The following is a 17,926-nucleotide window of genomic DNA, read 5'->3' as shown; positions in this document are numbered from 1 at the left end:
CATGCTACGGTTAGGTGAGATTATTGTCCGAAAATGTAGTACTTACACAAAAATGTATACTTTTATCGCTTTCTATTCTACGACATAGTAGCTCGAATTTCCTAAAAGTTCTCTTTTTTGTGTTGTCTTGCATTCACGTATGCTGGGTTGCCTAATCAACAGTGTGTTCCGAAACTAGTTGCCAACACTGAAATGTCCCTAGAATAGAGACAAAGCTACTTACGACCTCGGGAGTGCAAAAGAGATGAAAGATCGTTGACAGTTCTGCGAGTTAATTTCGGAATGTATGTACCCCAAACCGGCATCACGCTACAAGCTATAGTTATTCAGCGCAGGAGTAGGAGCTTCAATGCACCCACGCAAAATACTGCGCACAACGCGCTTACACCGGCTACACACACTACACAGTGAAAACCATGTGAGAGCCAAACAGATCATAAGGGTTATATACGAGCGATGTCAAGACGAAAGTGTAAACATTGCTTGATTCTGTCAATGCTAAGCCGTTTCGTATCAACGTCAATGTTTTCATGAATTCCACGTAAGAATGCACGATGATATTAGCGAGACGTCGCAAATCGCGAAAGAATTACCTCATTCTCACATTGATGACGCAATTGCCGGCGCAGTGAGCGGTTTCGTTACTCGTTTCACGTGCCAACCCCTCGACGTTATCAAGATCAGATTTCAGGTTTGTGTTGTTATCCATTTAATTTTACATTAGGAAAAGTCTAACTTCTACCTAACCGTAAAAACTAATTAAACAAATCGGTCTTTTTATTTTAGCTTCAGGTTGAGCCGATAACTGATCACTATATAAGCAAGTACCGTTCAATAACGCAGGCCTGTACACTCATTGTAAAGGAAGAAGGAGTCTCTGCATTATGGAAAGGTCACGTCCCTGCTCAGCTTCTCTCCGTTGTTTATGGAACAGGAAAGGTGTGAGATAGATGCATACGTCTTTCTGACTATTCATCAATGTAAAACGTTATCGATCTGTTTACAGTTTACATCGTACAACCTTATCAGTAAACTGGCAAATGACTACACGTTTCATGACCGATGGCATCATCTATTGCATTTTCTGGCTGGTGCTGGTGCCGGCATATTTGCAACCATCGTGTCATTCCCATTTGATACTGTAAGAACAAGATTAGTTGCTCAGTCTTCTAATCATCGTGTATATCAAGGAATATTACATTGCGGCATGTAAGGGTTATTCGCATGTTGCTCATGAAAATTATCACTGTGCTTCAAAGATCATTGTCATTTGTCATCTGTATTACATATTTCGTATCAGGTTTTTTATACGATAGCAAAAACTATTATTGCCTACTTTTTGAGTGGATGTCTTGCCACGCTATATAGATAGAAGAAAATACAACATTATATCAGAGTATACCGTGTTCATTTATTTTCAGAGAGATTGTACGTACTGAAACTCCAAGGACATTTTTTCGAGGACTGTGGCCGACCCTGTTGCAAATTGCGCCTCATTCAGGGCTTCAGTTTGCCTGCTACGCGTTTTTTACAGATGTCTACAACCAGTACACTCATCATTCGGGACACAACTTTGCCACTTCGATGATCGCCGGTAGTGCGGCTGGTCTAGTTGCCAAGACTGCAGTTTATCCGCTTGATCTCGCACGAAAGAGATTACAGATCCAAGGCTTTGAGCACGGGAGAAAAGGCTTTGGAAAATTCTTTCGTTGCAACGGATTCGTTGATTGCATCGTTGTCAGCATCAAGACTGAGGGACTCAGGGGATTATTCAAGGGGCTTTGGCCTAGCCAATTGAAAGCTGCAGCTACGACTGCTTTGCATTTTACAGCATATGAGCAGGCTCTGATGTTGCTTAATTCCCTCCGATAACGTGTTGGCAAAACACAAAAAAAGGTCTAATAATCAAAGACACAAAACAAGCCTTGTGAAAGTATGAGACTTGTGTTTCTAGTCATACCAGATGTACGGTTTGACCGATTCCAATATCATTTTGGATGTTAGAGTATTTCAAAAAATGAAAATGTCTATAATATTTTGAATTTCATTCTATTTACTTGCGATTAAGTTGTTTACATGTTCAAGTATTGGTCAAATTATCGTCAATTTTTACTTGAGCTGTAATTTTTTTGATACTGAAGCCACCAAAGATGTATGGAAGAATCGACAACGATCTGTTGACTGTACAAAACAGTATAACGTGTACTCTGAATGATACATTTATTATTAATAATAATTAATAATCTCTTACGTTATAGAATCAGCTTAGTCTACGGAAACATGCTACTTGTTTATCGACTTAGTCTACGGAAATATGCTAATCGTAAAAGTATACATAATAGCACACTATGTATGCACTCTAAATAAATAACTACACTCTCCAGATTGGACAAATTACACTTTACTCCATTCATATTCCGTATCTACCTATATTACGATGCATCGAATCAGTTGTTTGCTTCCGTATAAAATTTTTCAAGAAACATAAACTGCGCGATGCGTAATCGTCCATAAGGTCCTTCTGAAACAGATCGCACAGACGTGGCATCGTGACGTCAAAAGCGAGGACATGTTCTTCCTTTTTCTGACGCTCATTCCAATGTTCGAACACAAAAATCGAATCGCACCATATTTTACGTGTGTATAATATAAATGGTAGGATCGAATCGCGATAGCTGTTGGCGAAACATATTCCGGTTTTCCTAATTTTCCATGGCCTGTACTATTTAAAAAAAAAATTTGCATGCACATAATTTTCCCGCTTCTGATGCGTCGCACAGTCGATCGAGCGAAGAATGCGCTTTAAGTTGTGTCATTATCCATAGCTGATGGTGTAACCCATCGATAACATCAGCGTTTCTTTAATGGCTGGATGTAATTGCCTCTCGATGTAACTTGTCAACGCCTGACTAGCTCCTTTCAAAAACACGTCTTCCATTTCTCTGGTTACGCCTTCCCTCACGTGCCAGGCTCTTCCCTCGAAATCGTCGGCATTTGCAAGATTAATGTCATCGGCGAGGTCTTCTTCGAGGAGCAATTCTCTGGGTCTCAGTGTTTCTTCGACGATCGGTATCTCCGTGGTTTCGCGTTTGTAATTTGCCTTAACTTCGATATTCTGTAAGTTTGTAGCTGCCCCATGACCCACATCGCTTCCATTTTTGTGAATCGAACCTTGTGAATCGCCAGTCTCAACTTGCCTCTTCGCACTCATTACGCTTGCTGAATCCTTCGTCAAGGATTCCGCGTCTTCCATCAACAATGCACGAGCTTTCTTCGCAAGGGCCAAAGCGAAGTCCTGCGGCGTTATGTCAGCGACTTCTCTTCGTTGTCTAACCGACGACGAACGAGTTATCCAGTCGCTCTTACGCCAGATACCGGGTCGTGGATCCGTTTGAAACAGCGCACGCGCTTTCCGGCTCTCCCTCTCGACGTCGACGACGTCGTCCTTCGTCGTGGTTGAAGGAATTTCGCGCGGTTCTGCCTCCTCATAGTTCTCCGTTGGATTTCCCGCCGGAACTACGTTCTTTACCTGATTTCAGAATGAAACAAGATGTGTAAGCAAAAGTTGAGCGCCTATTAGTAGGCTATTCGAAATACACCTTGCGATTCGCGCGCCTAACTTCGAGCAACCCTACATACGGCATTTTGAGAATTTAAAAACTGAATGATATAAGTTTCACTAAAACTTTGCTTTTCACAGAGCAATGCTTGAAGAAAAATTTTTGTATAAAAATACTTACAATATTCGGGGCTACGTGACCATTCACAAGCGTCGGCTGTGGGGGCCACTTGTCCTGTCGTTTAATTTGTTTATCACCACGAGTCGGCCGGCATCCAAAAGCGTAGATGGAAGCAAAGCGAGGCTCTAGGAAGCTAGATTCTGTACGAATACGCATTTGACCTCGTCCCCGAGCGATCGGGCTCGTGTAAAAGTCGACCCCAGCGCGTCGCAGTCGCAACGTCATTCTGCAAGATTCCGCGGGTAGTGCGACCCGATAATCAAGAGGAAGGAGAGTTATGCGTCCTGACACTGTCAGATCGCTAAAGACCAGTCGCGTCTGCAGGGAATTGTTACTTGGCTCGTATACGCAGCGTTCTACCTGCGCCCAAGGACCTCCGCGTCCTCTCGAATCCTGCGGAAGCTGCGAGGATTCAAAACCGAAAAATTTCAACGATCGATTAACTCTTTAAATCACCTTCCTGGTATAAAAATGTACTAGTTTTATGAACATTACTAATAATAAAATTTCGTGTTTCACCGTAAAGCGAGGTAACTTTGGAGCAGGGGTGCAGCTTATTGGGACAGCGGGACATTTTTTGATTTTGGCGGGAAATTCGAAAGCAGAAAAATTCTCGGTGTCCCAAAGTTGCACCTCAGTCCAAAGGAGCTCCGGTTTATCGTATGTTCTTTGATCTTTCCGTCTATTCAAATATTCGGATACAGTCCTGGCACCGAAAACTCACACTACCTTTACGCTGACCCGGGACACGACCATTTCCAGTGGTGCAGAGCGTAAAACTTGCTGGTATATGATTCCCGACTCGGGCTCATCGTCTTCGGGGCGCGTCCTCCTCGTCGTGTCTCTCCTCAAAGCGTCCAAGGCTCGTTCTAGTCGACCACCGCATCCTTCCCAGTTCGCGATCGTAGCCTTGGCCAACCCCATCGATGCGATCATGAGAAGTAACGTCAAGACATTGACCTCCATCGTGAGGCAGGGTTGATTGATCTGCAAAAACGGTGATAAAATCCGGTTCAAAAAGATTCAACACAGTGTTCGAAAGATTGGTGAGAAACTTTTCAGCTAAATCTCTTAATCATTCAATGACCTATGCGTTGAAATTCACTGTCCCTCTTGAGGATATAGTACTATGTAAGCTTTCTCCAGGCACCGGTTCAAAGAACGCGAGAGCAGAAGGCGTGACGACGTAGCAGATTCGTTATTAATTACGATGCTAATTTTACAACCAACTGATTAGCCTGCGGCCTCTGACCGTCCATTACTGTCAAGTGTTTCGTGGGATAAGTAATAAATACGATGTATAGTAACAGAAATGGTTTGAAACTTCAATGATTTCAATTCAAAGATATACCGTAGGCATAGTTTGAACCGTGTCAGTTTGACATGATATAATACTTGAGCGAGTAATTTCGGTGAAATTGGCGGTAATGAATTTTATCCGGATAACAAATCAGATTAAACTTTAATAAAATGAACTTTCGACTTTCGAAATATTTGTAAGCATTAAATTTTCACATAACGTTTCCTTATTGCGGAAAGATCGGTGCTCAGATTGTATTAAAGTTTGGTATTTCGGTAATTGATTACGTAATACAGAATGTTCATTTGTCCCCCAATTAAACCATGCCCATGTAATATGAGCATAATTGAATAAAAACTAATCGCTGAACGATCTAGATACGTCGCATTCGCTGCACATGACAATTAACTTAGAATGACAATAGGGAAATGACGAATCGTGTCACCGTTGCATCCTTGCTTCGTCCCATTAAAACATCTTGGAACCATATCCTGTAGAAACTCGGTGAATTCACAGTACTTGCTCAAACAGAGCATGAATGCAAACGTCCCGAGGTAACGACACACTTGAAGTTACGGACCCCCAGGCACGTATGACATACGTACTGCAAAGTTGGTGAAACTAGGAAGCAGGTACATTTTTTAACCGATTGAATTCCGCACGTATAAAACACGATGATGATAACATAATAATAATCGTAATCCATGCGAGTGAAGCTACCATTGCGGTATTTCGTAATCTTCGGAGTGATTAATCTTCATCTCTAATTTTATATGCTCACTTTTTTCTCATCATTGAAATGAATTTTGGCTTCCTAAGTAGCTAAACTTCTTGCGAGCCCCGCAATAGCTTTGCGCTTCGTTGGACTTTAGGCCCAGGTTGTCCTACTTTGGCAATTGCCTGCATGAGCATTTATCTTGTATTTTCATCACTCTTGCACAGCACAAGTCCTTCCCGCCCGGGAAATTGATTCGCTACATCAGATTCTAACTATTGAATCATATTGTCTATTGTAAGGTAATTACTAAAGTTGCACAACCCGCCATGTGGAACTCAATTCTTAAGATAAACTCTTACCACAGCGGCAGTGTCAGAGATAAAATCCATTTCCGACCCATATATTATATCTCGTGATGGTATATGATAAGTATTGTTATAGGGTGAGTATTTTCAGAATTCGATGAAAATGAATTCCACGGTATGTGCAAATGTTCGTCGAGAAATACATCAAAACAACTCTGCGTGTCTTTAAAAACATTGGAAATATTGTGAAAAGAGGAACAAAATTAACAGGAATACTTTTTATACATATCTTTGAAAAAAACGATCAGAAACACGGGTTAAAAAATTTCCGACAAGAGAGTAATGGCTATTCAGTTACTGCAGAAATATTCCTCTGATGGATTTGCAATTGCCACGCAGATTCTAGCTCGGAATAAATCGTTCAAGGTTGAATTAAGTCTAAAACGCGAAGGGTTCTATCCGACTACTTTTCTTCGATTTTTGCTATCGCTTTCAGATAAAAATACGCAAAGGTATATAATTATCACGTAACTGCACATTCGTTTCGCCCTAACAGCAACCGGCGTGCTTCGCTTTCTCCCTTTTTAGCCGTCCTTTTTCTCAGTCTGTCGAGAAGGTTCGACTTAGAGACAAATAGAGCTAATGCAAAAAGTATTATCTTCATACACGGTACACTTTGATGTACTGAACTTCAAAATCACGTAATTATAATCCACGTAACGAGCGTAACGGTCCGCTGACGGTTTTTTCCCTATTTAATTTCGATTCGGTATAAAATTATACCGCCTTCCTCTTTAAGAAACTTTCGAAGAAAGTTACACCTGCTATACACGCGGTAATGAACCCTGCAGGATACAACGGCGAGAGCGAGCCGCCGAATAAAATTGAACACTTTCAATTCAGCGAAATTTTATTATTAAGTATCCACAGCGCAGAGGTACGTATCGTTTCAGGCAACTTATAAACTCTTGTAGTATAAAAATTAGTCCTGATGAGTAGAATTCTCACATCGATTCATGTATGTACAAAACTTACCTCGATGCTCACCGCGAGAGATAATCGTATCCTTGGCACCGTTAATGGAACTAGATTAGCGAAGATTTAGTCAATTGGACGATGATCGTATTTAAAAATTCCCCCAAAAATAAATAGACCGAAAGAAAATTACTATTAACAAAGAAAAAAATTCGCCCAGCGCCGCGAGTTTCGATAGTGATATTCGCGCACCGCCTCGACGGGGAACAATGAAAGTCTGAGAAGAGAGCTGTATACTTTAGTTTCTGAACTGAGGCTGGTCGTAGACGTGGTCCTATTATTCGAGGAAGTCGAGGAGTAGGGTTGCCCGTACTTCGCAACCGGGTCAGATCTAGTTCGACGCGGTATCTGGAATGGAACATGATCGTGTCCCAGGAGCGCATTGTTTACTTTAACTTGGTTCGTTAAACCGGAATCTCCGACGACAATTAGCTCAGAAGTTACGGGGAAGATTGAGGAATCGTAATGCGCGATTTTCGTCTAGCGGTATCTTCGAGTTCTTCGCGATCCCGGATCGTGTTTTGTACTCGATCTGTTACGAAAAAGTCCAATTTCCTCGGTTCACCGTTTTTGCCGGTCACGAAACTCTGCAGTTTGATATATAATTCAATGCCAATTCATCACGCATCGCGATCTGTTTCTTCGCCGTAACTTACGATCGTTGACGTTTTTTATAAGCCATTACAGTTTCGTATTCTCATACGTAATAATTTACTTTATTTGTAATCAACCGATCGCAAACAATTTTTGTTGTTTTTCGAATATATTGACGATATCGTTTCTATTCATTAGATTCATTATACAGATTGTAAATGAAAAGATTATTATCCGTGACAATAATGATCAACGAAAACTAAGCATGGCATTAAAATATGAATTGTACTGAGAACGTGAATTTCGTTACAAGAACGCGATGGCAATTCTATTCGCAAGTATAATAATTCACTGAGGTTGAGAAAAGATTTTCATTAAAGATGAATGATCATGTCGTGATCGTAATCATGAGTGTATCAAATCATTTATGCCTATACTGCAATTAAATTACGTCTAAGTAAAGTGTTCACGTATAGTTTATCTATTAAATTCTATCTATGCATTTACATGCAATCCGAAATGTTGCACATCACGCCTGCCAATAGGCAATCATCTGTACTCTTGCACTAACTTTACACTAGAATTTAGCATGATGAAACTTGTATAAAGCCCCGTGATCTGATGGAATTCACAAATTATGTATTTTAAAAACTAATACCGTGTGTGTGTGGATGAATACATTATACGCTCTCTATTTCCAAGTGTTGCACTGCTCTCATATCAAACATTCAGCGTTGACCATCGCCAATACACGGGCTTTTCCCTCAGCAATAGTTTATTGCTGCAGATAGCCAGATTGAGGGGGAAATTATTTGATTACGTTTTTTAAAAGTGAAAGGGCAAAAAAGATGGTGAATAAAAAGCACTGATCTATGTTAGATTCTAGGTCTTTTTTCTCGGGTCATACATCGTCAGTTCGCTTTTTGGTAGGAATTCGAGCTTCTCCTAAATTGGCGATATCATGGAACTATCGTGTCACCTGGTGGAATATAAGTCGCACTAGGATGCGTGATTTCAGAGATGAGCATCCATGATAATATAACATTATCTTCCTTCATCATGAGAGCATGAGAGAGATCTAGTTACCGACGGAACGAAATTCCCCGCACAATTTTGTCTAATGTTTGGGTCTGGAATGTTGGCAACAACGTCTGGGGTTAATTCGCCTCGAGCCAGTGTTGCGGCAGATGGCCGTCAGAGTGCGCTAATAAACCGAAATTCGACAGGACTTTTTTCCCGGAACAGCTGCCAACAGTTTATAATCCCGTGTTTCTTTATTTACGCAGTGTTCCGTGTTCGTGATCGCGGGTCGAGAGTCGGCCGCTGTCCCCACGTACTAAATATTCTCAGTAGTGTTCTTGCGTGGGTATTCATACGTGATTTTCCAGTGTCATAGAGCGCAGCCCCAACAAGCGCATAGTTAAAATCCAATCAGCACACGCCGTACGCGTACATGCAGACCAATCGCGCACACAAGGTGCGCTCCACCTTGTGCACGGACGCATGCACGTATGTATACAAAGAAGCCCATCATCGTCATTGGCAGTAGCCGTAGCACCAGCAGCAGTAACAGCAGTGTGAAAAGATTACAAAGAAAGAGAATAGAAGTAGCTAGCAGTGAGTGAACGCGATAAGGTAGCAGCGGTTCGTCGCGTCGCGCAATCATGGCAACCCGATGAATTCTCGCTCCGAAAAGGAAACTACGAACAGAAAGATACACCTAAAGTGAAGTCTGAATAGTGAAATTGCGTAAAAGTAATAACCGAGCTCCGTAAAGACAGGCGACACCTGCGTGCCACGACGATAACAACCGTGGTTTCGTTTTATATACCTGGTATAAATTACCGCAGGTATACTACCGGACGCGCAGTCACGCGTATACCTGGAAAAACGATGAGTCAATAGACGGGCGTTCGTCTCTCTCTTCGCACTGTATCCAAATGAATCTTAAACGGCTTCGTGGCTCGCAAACCGTCGAAGTTAAAACAAGTGAATCGGGGAATTGAACCAGCGGTTTTTTGAAAATCGAACGTCCCGAACCGCCGCTGACCCCTACGGGGTCTAAACCTTAAACGCGATCGCGGCTCGTTAACCGTCGGTGTTAAAACAAGTGAATCGGTGAATCGAATCAGCGGTTTTTTGAAAATCGAACGGCCCGAACCGCCGCTGGCCTCAATGTTCCACCCAGCTGGCAGCGACTCTGCTTCCTCGTCACCCGCGCTCTTGTCCTCCTCGTCGGCCGTCGTCTCGAGGTGATAACAGCCGCCTGAAGCAAGGCGCTAACGGTCGATACACGCGGTAAACCGAACCGAATTCCCTTAGACAGAGCAACCTGCACTCTAAACATGAACGGCCTCAGCTTGAGCGAGCTGTGCTGCCTCTTCTGCTGCCCCCCATGTCCGTCCAGGATCGCGGCGAAGCTCGCCTTCCTTCCTCCAGAGCCGACGTACTCCTTCACCGAGGACGAGGCCTCCAGTTCTAAATTCACCATCGCCCTCTCGGAGCGTGCCGAGTGGCAATACACGGAACGCGAGAAGGAATCCGTCGAGGGTTTCTACGCCCGCACCTCCCGCGGGAATCGGATCGCCTGCCTGTTCGTCAGGTGCTCGGCAACCGCGAGGTTTACGATACTATTTTCCCACGGAAATGCCGTCGACCTCGGACAGATGTCCAGCTTCTACCTGGGCCTCGGCTCCAGGATAAACTGCAATATATTCAGCTACGATTACTCTGGGTACGGGGTATCAGGCGGCAAACCCTCGGAGAAGAATTTGTACGCCGATATCGACGCCGCTTGGCATGCTCTCAGGACCAGGTACGGCATCAGCCCTGAAAACATCATCCTCTATGGACAGAGCATCGGTACCGTTCCTACCGTCGATCTTGCCGCCAGGTATGAAGTCGGCGCTGTCGTTCTTCATTCGCCTCTTATGTCCGGGATGAGGGTCGCCTTTCCCAATACCAAGAGGACCTGGTTCTTCGACGCTTTTCCTAGGTAATTTAAATTGTAAAGAAAACGTGAACTAACGTCATTTTATTTATGAATACTTGGATAAAGTCACATTTCAAATTCAGTTGTAATTTATCTTCAAAGAAAAATTGTTTACGCAAATGGAAGTGATATCGAGTTTTATCCGTCGATCTGGAAGAAATATCTTCTTTCTTTATCAATTTAAATCGAATGTCTGCTATTTATCATTCGATTAGATAGTATTTAATATCCCAAAATTCTAATTAGTCCTGCTTATTCATCGCTTTTCTTGTTTTGTTCTGAATATGTAAATAATCGACGTGATATGGTTAACGAATTCCTTGCAAAACATCTCAGGCTTGTACCCCAGAAATGTCAGTCATACGCTGTTATTTCTGTATCAAGTAGCGATGAAAACTCTTCTCAGTAGCTATCAGAATGTTCGTTTCCCCAGGAAATCTTGCAGCTTATTTTGAGATTGCAGCAGCTGACGACTTGCTGATGAAATGCATCCCGCTATCTCCAGTCATGTATCTCGTTGTGTTCTTTCAGTGCTTTCACCGAGCACTCTTTTTATTCTCTTCATTCTCTCTCCATTCTCTTTATTCTCTTTTCATTCTCTTCATGCCTCTTTCACTGTTTCTGTTCATATTGTTATCACGCACAAACAATGCAGAAAACATTTCAAATCGGACAGACTTTTGCATTACTATATTCCATATCAAACTTTCTGGTATTTGGGTTGGTATTTCGTTTAATCTTGATCAGGGAAAAGTTGGGGTTGTCTCTTGCTAAATCCTTGTGGTCACTTTGTCGACTTCTCTATCATGTATTGGTAAAAGGAAAGAGAAAGTTATGAGAAAGTTGTTTGAAAATCATTAAATCATTGAAGCTTCTAAATACACAGAGCAAAGTGTTTAATTTAAATGTATTCTCTTTAACTTTATCAATGATATCCTGAATCGAATTGTTGAGATAACGCGTAATTCGTAGATTCGCAAAGAATCCAAGACACGGTTCTTTATTTTAGATACCTGCGTAGTTGGTTACTATCTCTTTTTCTTATTAATTTTTTTTTTAAACACCTTCTATCTTTCGAGTCAACGATCGTAACTCCATAATAAATCTATCCCTCTCTATGATACAATCGATGTTACTTAATTTTTTCATTTGTCCTTTCCTTTAATTCCTTTGTTCTTTCTCTATCGTTGATAAAACTATTTCTACCCTGTACTACCGCATAGTAGAATCCAGGGTATAGATATCAATTCACGCTGTACGGTACTTCACAATCAATTCTCAAAGTTATCATTGAGGCACATCTCTGATATTCGAACGTAATGAATCATTGTTTAAAAAATCATAAGAACGATTAATGCTGAATGATGAAGGTGTTTTTTGTCCTCCAATTAATCCTCTCCAAGATACTCGCTCTAAACTGATATCCCGAACATAATCTCAGTCTTTTCATTGTTTGTTATTCATTTTATTGCTGACACCTTAAAAAAAAAAAAAAAAAAAAAAACATTCCCACCTTGAGTCACTTTTCTACTATTCAATTCTTCAATAGTTATTTGATATTCGAACATTTGCATCGCACTAATTAATATCTTTGCTAGACACATACATTGTTTGAATATCAAAGCTATGAACTGTATACAGTTAATGTGAAAGTATCCACGCAATATTCTTTTGTATTAGAGGCGAAGAAATATTACATACCTAGTCTGGCATACATTTTCTGGGACACCTTTTACAGATATTCAAAACTACCTACAGACAAACGAAGTAACAGTAGGCAGAGTGAATCAAACTTCTTATGAGTGTCACCCACGTATATATATATATATATATATATTATATACATGGTACATTGCAAGCAGTTATGTATGTCGCGCATTTGTTTGTACTAAGCATTTTACACTTTGCCTTGGATATATTTGCACTGGGGACATATATGTATATTCCTTACCTACCGCGCACAACGTTATGTCATGTGACGCGAAATAATTTGTCTCATTTTACTGCAACGCAAATTCTTCATTTATACTTTTAATATGTATTCTCTTTTCGCACATTTTTCATCGTTAATTATTATCGATGAGTGATGTGAGACCCCTGATCAGATTATGATAACATGCGTGAAATAAAAATGTGATCTCATCAGGTTTTTATCAAGTTTTTCGTCAATATTATTGTTTTTCTTTTTTTCCACTACAGTATAGACAAAGTTCCAAAAGTGACGTCGCCTGTTCTGGTCATTCACGGGACGGAAGACGAAGTCATAGACTTTAGCCATGGTCTAGCGATTTACGAACGATGTCCAAGACCTGTGGAACCATTATGGGTTGAGGTAAATAGAAAACTGATCATTATATATGTATAGTGAATACGTGCGATTATCGGTTTACCGCAAATTTCCGAAACTATGTTAAATTCAATTATTATTGTTTTTTGACGAGGTTGAAGCTAGTAACGTCATCGTAACGAGACATTGGAAAAAAGTCTCTATTTTCTTAATTTTACAATGATTTTTAAGGAACTAAGATTGCAAAATATCAGGATGTTTTCTTTTATTACGATTCACTGAATTTCAAACAGTTCCAAAATCGTGAAATAACGGTTTTTCTTCAGCATGAATCGTTACTACTACTTCAACATGATGTTTTTTTCCACCTATTAAGCTGTCTATTATTCCCTCGTGCTATTTTCTTGTCTAGTTCTGGAATGCGAGAATATCCACACGTATAATATATAATATCAGCAATAAATTATTCATGTAAAATATTATACGAGAATACGTTATCTTGGCAAGACGACGAAAAAGATGAAAAAAAAAGAAGCAAACGTTGTTGTCGCTTAGGATTTCAGTTGCTGATGGTGTGAAAAAGAGGCTTCTCTTCCATACGATGTGAACGAGAGAGGGAAATGAAAAAAAAGGCAAAATTTAAGACCGAAATAGACGCACAGTTTTGTTATAAAGTGACGCGAGATGATAACACAATTTCAATATTATTTACACACGTACCGTTCACTGAGAGCTAGGTGAATGCGTACCTCTTTGTTGGATAATTTATACACGCCTATACAACGATACATATGTGTTATCCATATACATCTTTCACCTATGCGTATAATACTTATCCCGCGCAGACAGAATTACAAAGGAAGGAAGGCTTTGATTGTTTTACAGATTGCAATAAGAAAACGCGCCGTGTGACTAACAATGAGAGGAAAGAACTCGTCAATCGATAATTCGATTATCCCGATAAGAAAAATAGGTCGAATTAAGGAATCGGCATTGCTCGTGGGATAAAGACAAAGAAAAAAAGAATTTAAAAAGAATGAACGAAGATAAATATAATGAAAAATTTCGGCGAATTCAAAGCTTTACCGTTACACCCAGTAACGTAGTTGACAACGTAACGCGATTAGGGTGACAAAATCGTTGTTAGAAACAGCTGCGTATACATTGTAAACGTACAGATTTTTGACAACGATAACAGTCTCGGTCAATTAATATCTAATCTCAACTCGTAATATAAATAGTATGGAAACGCTGTGAATATCCAGAATTAGATTACAATATCGAAATTTTGAGATGAATCGGTCATTATCTCCATCTTAGATTTGCGCTACCGCTTCCTCGATACCTTCCACCTGATTGTGAAAAATCTTGGAATCCAGGTAAACCCGGTTTACAAGGATACGGATATTACTTTGCGGTTGAAATAAAATTGGCCGTTGTTCCAAAAACCCGCAGTGTTTCCGATATAATGTGTATTGGGTGATCAGTATTAACTTAATGTAATTTACTAAGCTCTGCAATTCTAACAGAAACTGTCGCACGACTCGTTTTGTTATATGTTCATTTTATCTCTCTCTCTCTCTCTCTCTCTCTCTCTCTCTCTCTCTCTCTCTCTCTCTCTCTCTTTTTTAGATACATAAAGGAAGTGTTTAATCATTCCATTCACGTTATCTTATCTTGATATAATTCCGAGGCAATTACGTCGCAAGTGTGTGCTAGGTATTCCATATTTTACTCGGTATATGATGCAAATCTGTGAAATAGATTCCTTAGCTACACGTATACCTAATTTTACTTTCAGACACATTCCAACGCACGTGATTGAAGAGCTTAGTGATACTCGAAAGCAAAAAATCTAATATTAGCCCCGTAATCAATGAAGTATTTCACGGTAACTTTATTCATTTCTGCAACAGATATCACAAGGTTTTGTTTTTGCAATTCGCGATTTCCAGACTGGTCAAAAAATGGAAATATAATATAATAATAATTGTCGCTGATATTTTGAATGCCGTGAAACGCCGTCGTCTTTGCTAATAAATAAACGCCTTTAGTGACATCCACAGACTGGTTTCATGACGTGAATCGTAAACCGTGATACAGCGGATTATACTAACCGCATATCCGTCGCACAAATTATTATCAATGAATTTCCGTACTTTGCTGTAGCTTTCAACGTGAATATACGAGTTACTGCGATCGTGTCGTTGTCAGCAAAGTAGATTTCAACACGCGAACAAACATGGCGGCGTCAGTTAAATAGTGGCGGCATTGTTTTTTTGCAATCGCGGTCGTTTCACTGTTAAAAAATCGAAAACGTAAACGGATTCCGACTGTGCAAGTATTTACAAACCGACAGAGCACTAAATTTTTCACAACCTACGAAATTGTTAATAGTAATGGTATGGTGAAATCGTGAGGTGGAGCGTAGATCAAGTTATATTTGTCATTTGCATTTTCGACACTTTCAATCCAAAATGGTGTCAGCAAATTTACACATCTATATTCGGTTTCAGGGAGCAGGTCACAACGACGTGGAGCTTTACAATCAGTATTTGGAACGACTGAAGCAGTTTGTAAGCGTAGAGCTGGTCAACTGACGTCGACTGAGCCTCTCCCAGGGTCAGGGGGGGCAAGTAGGAGGTCATGTCCGTGCTGGAAACCAGGGTCACTCGGTTTCGAACAATTCAAACACGACCAGTTCAATATCAACAACTTCACCTACAGAAAAACTTCTATAGCAATCGCCCTCCGCAGGGGAGACTATCCCAGTTCTTCCCTGTGACCAGGATACCTCGCCTCTCTCAAACGATGAGGTATTCTACTTCCAAGAGGATAAATCTATCCCGACTAAAAAAGCTGGCAACGATGCCGGTTCTTCCTCAATTACAATATGTGACCAAAAAAAAGGCAAGGAAGTATCGACGCCTGAACAGGCTGTCTACTCCGCTAGTGATAATTACGCCAAGAGAGAGTCAAGACCGGCTGAAACTGTCTCGGAAAACGGTAGTACGATAAAAAAAAGTCAGAGAAATCAGGCCAGTGACATTGACGCGTCAAAGAAACACAACAAGCAGGGAATATTGAAGAAATTGTCGGCCGGGGATCAGACCGGCAACTTTAGCTTGGTCAAAATCCAGATTGAAACTTGTCCGCAATTCACTGAAAATAAAACCAGCCGGAGTTCTAAGACTGTGGAAGGCGAAAGTGACGCAAAATCATCGAGGGTAAAACAGAACAGTACACAGAGTCAAACACAGACTCAAAGCTATAGCTCTGTTGAACCTGAGATGGAAACAGAGACCCTAAGGAACAGTAACAGTAGAAGTCGTGTTAAGAAATCGGCGATTTCGGAGGGTTCGAAAAGCGCTAAGGCGAACCCTGAATGCTCAAAAGAAAAGAGATCCTCACTGGGTAACAAGGCTGTGAAAAGCTGTTCGAAGGTCAGCGATAAACGTGACGTGAAAAAGCAAAAACCTTCTTGCAGTCCGTTCAAGAAGCTCAGTCGATCTTCGCTTACCATTGAGCCTGATAAGATCACCGTTAATTTATCAAAGTATTCGCCATGCGCCAGCAGACTCGCAGCTAGTTCAAAAATACTGTCCAGTAACTCGCCAACGAGTCCAGAGAGCCCTCTGAGGGCCGTGCGCTCCAGAAGTCCGTCAAACTATGGCAACTGTTCGTCAACCTCTTCTTTGTCAGCCTCAGCCAGATCGCGTGAGGTGGGGACGGGAGTGGAAAAAGTAACTATTCAGGCCAGCCTATCACTCAATATAAGGCAGTTTCAAAAATCAGGTAATTCTACTCCGAGAAGTAAAAGTGTCGGCGACAGCTGTGTCACCTCGCCTACCAGCGAGGGAACTACGACTAGCTGCTCTCCGACTGGAACTGAAATACTCTCTCTTGACGAAGTAGGATCTAACGCAGTAGTCAACAATGACGCGGAGAATACGGCACCGAAACATACTCTCGTCGGTGAGATCCAGGGCAATTGTGTTACTCGTGGCTCTCAAAAGATGAAAAAAACTACACTGGAGACCAAGTGTTAGTCAAGGATCCGTAGGTGGTGAAAACTCGAAGATTGTAATTCTATCGAAGACAATTTTTAAGACTTCTAAAAAATAAAGGGAAAAGAGGAAAAAAAAATTTGCGTATTATAAAGTGAATCGAGGTTTTGTATCGATTAAACTTATTTTGTGTAAAATTAAAGATGTAACAAGTCTTCTTTAAATACTCTGTCGTATAGGAATTCGTATCATTCGTTTATTTTATTTACTTAATTTTAGAAAATTTCGCTGTTCGTTACATTAGGAAAGAGAAGTTGAAGAAAGTGAGCAATGCAATTCATACTTGATTCAATTTGAGGCATAAAAAATTGAAGTGATGCCGACAAATCCAGAAAAAATATACATATGCGGCGGAGCAACTGTTTCCAGAAAAATCTTACTATGTGTCTACCACCAAGTTTTCATCTATCAACAACGGCTATCGTCATCAGGAATATTTTGTTTCCCACTACTCCTTTTCATCTCATAATGATAATAATATCAGGAACATTTAGTTCGAACAACAGCAGGATTTATGCAGTTCGACTTTTATCGTGGTTAATTTCTTCTGTTTCGTTCAGTCGTTAATTCCGATCTATCCTAATCAGCTTACCTTACCTTAGTTTATTATTATATAGTGGTAAATAAAATTTATGTATTATCCTCAAGCCACTCGACAAACTCGAAGTTTTTACTTTGGTATATTCATCCGAAAGTTTTCTGTAATTTTCATCAATAACACCCATTGTACACATCCCGTGGTGGATTCTGACCGATTCAAGGCCACCGGTGTCGACTGCTACACAGGTTGAATAGATAGTAGCAGACGACATCGGTGGCCTTGAACCGGTCAGAATCCGCCTCGGGCGGTGTACATTTATGTTTTATATTGTACATCCAAATGATTAC

General features: G+C 40.7%; 4 protein-coding genes across 4 annotated transcripts; 3 read left to right on the top strand and 1 right to left on the bottom strand.

The window, feature by feature from the left end:
- The first annotated feature begins 419 nt into the window (after positions 1-419).
- Positions 420-2,383, top strand: LOC124411705 (mitochondrial thiamine pyrophosphate carrier-like). Its single transcript, XM_046890988.1, has 4 exons — positions 420-691; positions 787-939; positions 1,007-1,209; positions 1,422-2,383. Exons 1-4 carry the CDS (start codon positions 548-550, stop codon positions 1,870-1,872), a joined length of 951 nt encoding a protein of 316 aa, XP_046746944.1. The 5' UTR covers positions 420-547; the 3' UTR covers positions 1,873-2,383.
- Positions 2,384-2,669: 286 nt separating this feature from the next.
- LOC124411704 lies at positions 2,670-7,295 on the bottom strand. Its single transcript, XM_046890987.1, has 4 exons — positions 7,099-7,295; positions 4,470-4,727; positions 3,741-4,142; positions 2,670-3,529 (listed from the first exon to the last, which is right to left on the bottom strand). Exons 2-4 carry the CDS (start codon positions 4,704-4,706, stop codon positions 2,816-2,818), a joined length of 1,353 nt encoding a protein of 450 aa, XP_046746943.1. The 5' UTR covers positions 4,707-4,727; positions 7,099-7,295; the 3' UTR covers positions 2,670-2,815.
- Positions 7,296-8,900: 1,605 nt separating this feature from the next.
- Positions 8,901-15,870, top strand: LOC124411706 (alpha/beta hydrolase domain-containing protein 17B). Its single transcript, XM_046890989.1, has 3 exons — positions 8,901-10,687; positions 12,884-13,016; positions 15,488-15,870. Exons 1-3 carry the CDS (start codon positions 10,038-10,040, stop codon positions 15,569-15,571), a joined length of 867 nt encoding a protein of 288 aa, XP_046746945.1. The 5' UTR covers positions 8,901-10,037; the 3' UTR covers positions 15,572-15,870.
- On the top strand, positions 15,618-17,020 carry LOC124411434. The gene is made up of 2 exons (XM_046890531.1): positions 15,618-15,638; positions 15,713-17,020. Exons 1-2 carry the CDS (start codon positions 15,618-15,620, stop codon positions 17,018-17,020), a joined length of 1,329 nt encoding a protein of 442 aa, XP_046746487.1.
- Positions 17,021-17,926: the final 906 nt, after the last annotated feature.

Source organism: Diprion similis, chromosome 10 (assembly GCF_021155765.1).
Source record: "Diprion similis isolate iyDipSimi1 chromosome 10, iyDipSimi1.1, whole genome shotgun sequence".
NCBI classification, from domain to species: Eukaryota; Metazoa; Arthropoda; class Insecta; order Hymenoptera; family Diprionidae; genus Diprion; species Diprion similis.
The sequence above is the reverse complement of the archived record's forward strand: the minus strand, read 5'-3'. Positions and strand labels throughout refer to the sequence as shown.

Excerpts from the sequence above, each read along its gene's own strand:
- LOC124411705 (XM_046890988.1), top strand. The coding sequence starts at position 548 with ATGCACGATGATATTAGCGAGACGTCGCAAATCGCGAAAGAATTACCT. Across the intron at positions 940-1,006 it reads TTGTTTATGGAACAGGAAAG|TTTACATCGTACAACCTTAT; the intron begins GTGTGAGATAGA and ends ATCTGTTTACAG. Across the intron at positions 1,210-1,421 it reads GGAATATTACATTGCGGCAT|AGAGATTGTACGTACTGAAA; the intron begins GTAAGGGTTATT and ends ATTTATTTTCAG.
- LOC124411434 (XM_046890531.1), top strand. The coding sequence starts at position 15,618 with ATGTCCGTGCTGGAAACCAGG. Across the intron at positions 15,639-15,712 it reads TGTCCGTGCTGGAAACCAGG|CAATCGCCCTCCGCAGGGGA; the intron begins GTCACTCGGTTT and ends AAACTTCTATAG.
- LOC124411706 (XM_046890989.1), top strand. The coding sequence starts at position 10,038 with ATGAACGGCCTCAGCTTGAGCGAGCTGTGCTGCCTCTTCTGCTGCCCC. Across the intron at positions 10,688-12,883 it reads TTCTTCGACGCTTTTCCTAG|TATAGACAAAGTTCCAAAAG; the intron begins GTAATTTAAATT and ends TTTCCACTACAG. Across the intron at positions 13,017-15,487 it reads TGGAACCATTATGGGTTGAG|GGAGCAGGTCACAACGACGT; the intron begins GTAAATAGAAAA and ends ATTCGGTTTCAG.
- LOC124411704 (XM_046890987.1), bottom strand. The coding sequence starts at position 4,706 with ATGGAGGTCAATGTCTTGACGTTACTTCTCATGATCGCATCGATGGGG. Across the intron at positions 4,143-4,469 it reads TGTCCCGGGTCAGCGTAAAG|CTTCCGCAGGATTCGAGAGG; the intron begins GTAGTGTGAGTT and ends GAATCCTCGCAG. Across the intron at positions 3,530-3,740 it reads GTCACGTAGCCCCGAATATT|GTAAAGAACGTAGTTCCGGC; the intron begins GTAAGTATTTTT and ends TTCTGAAATCAG.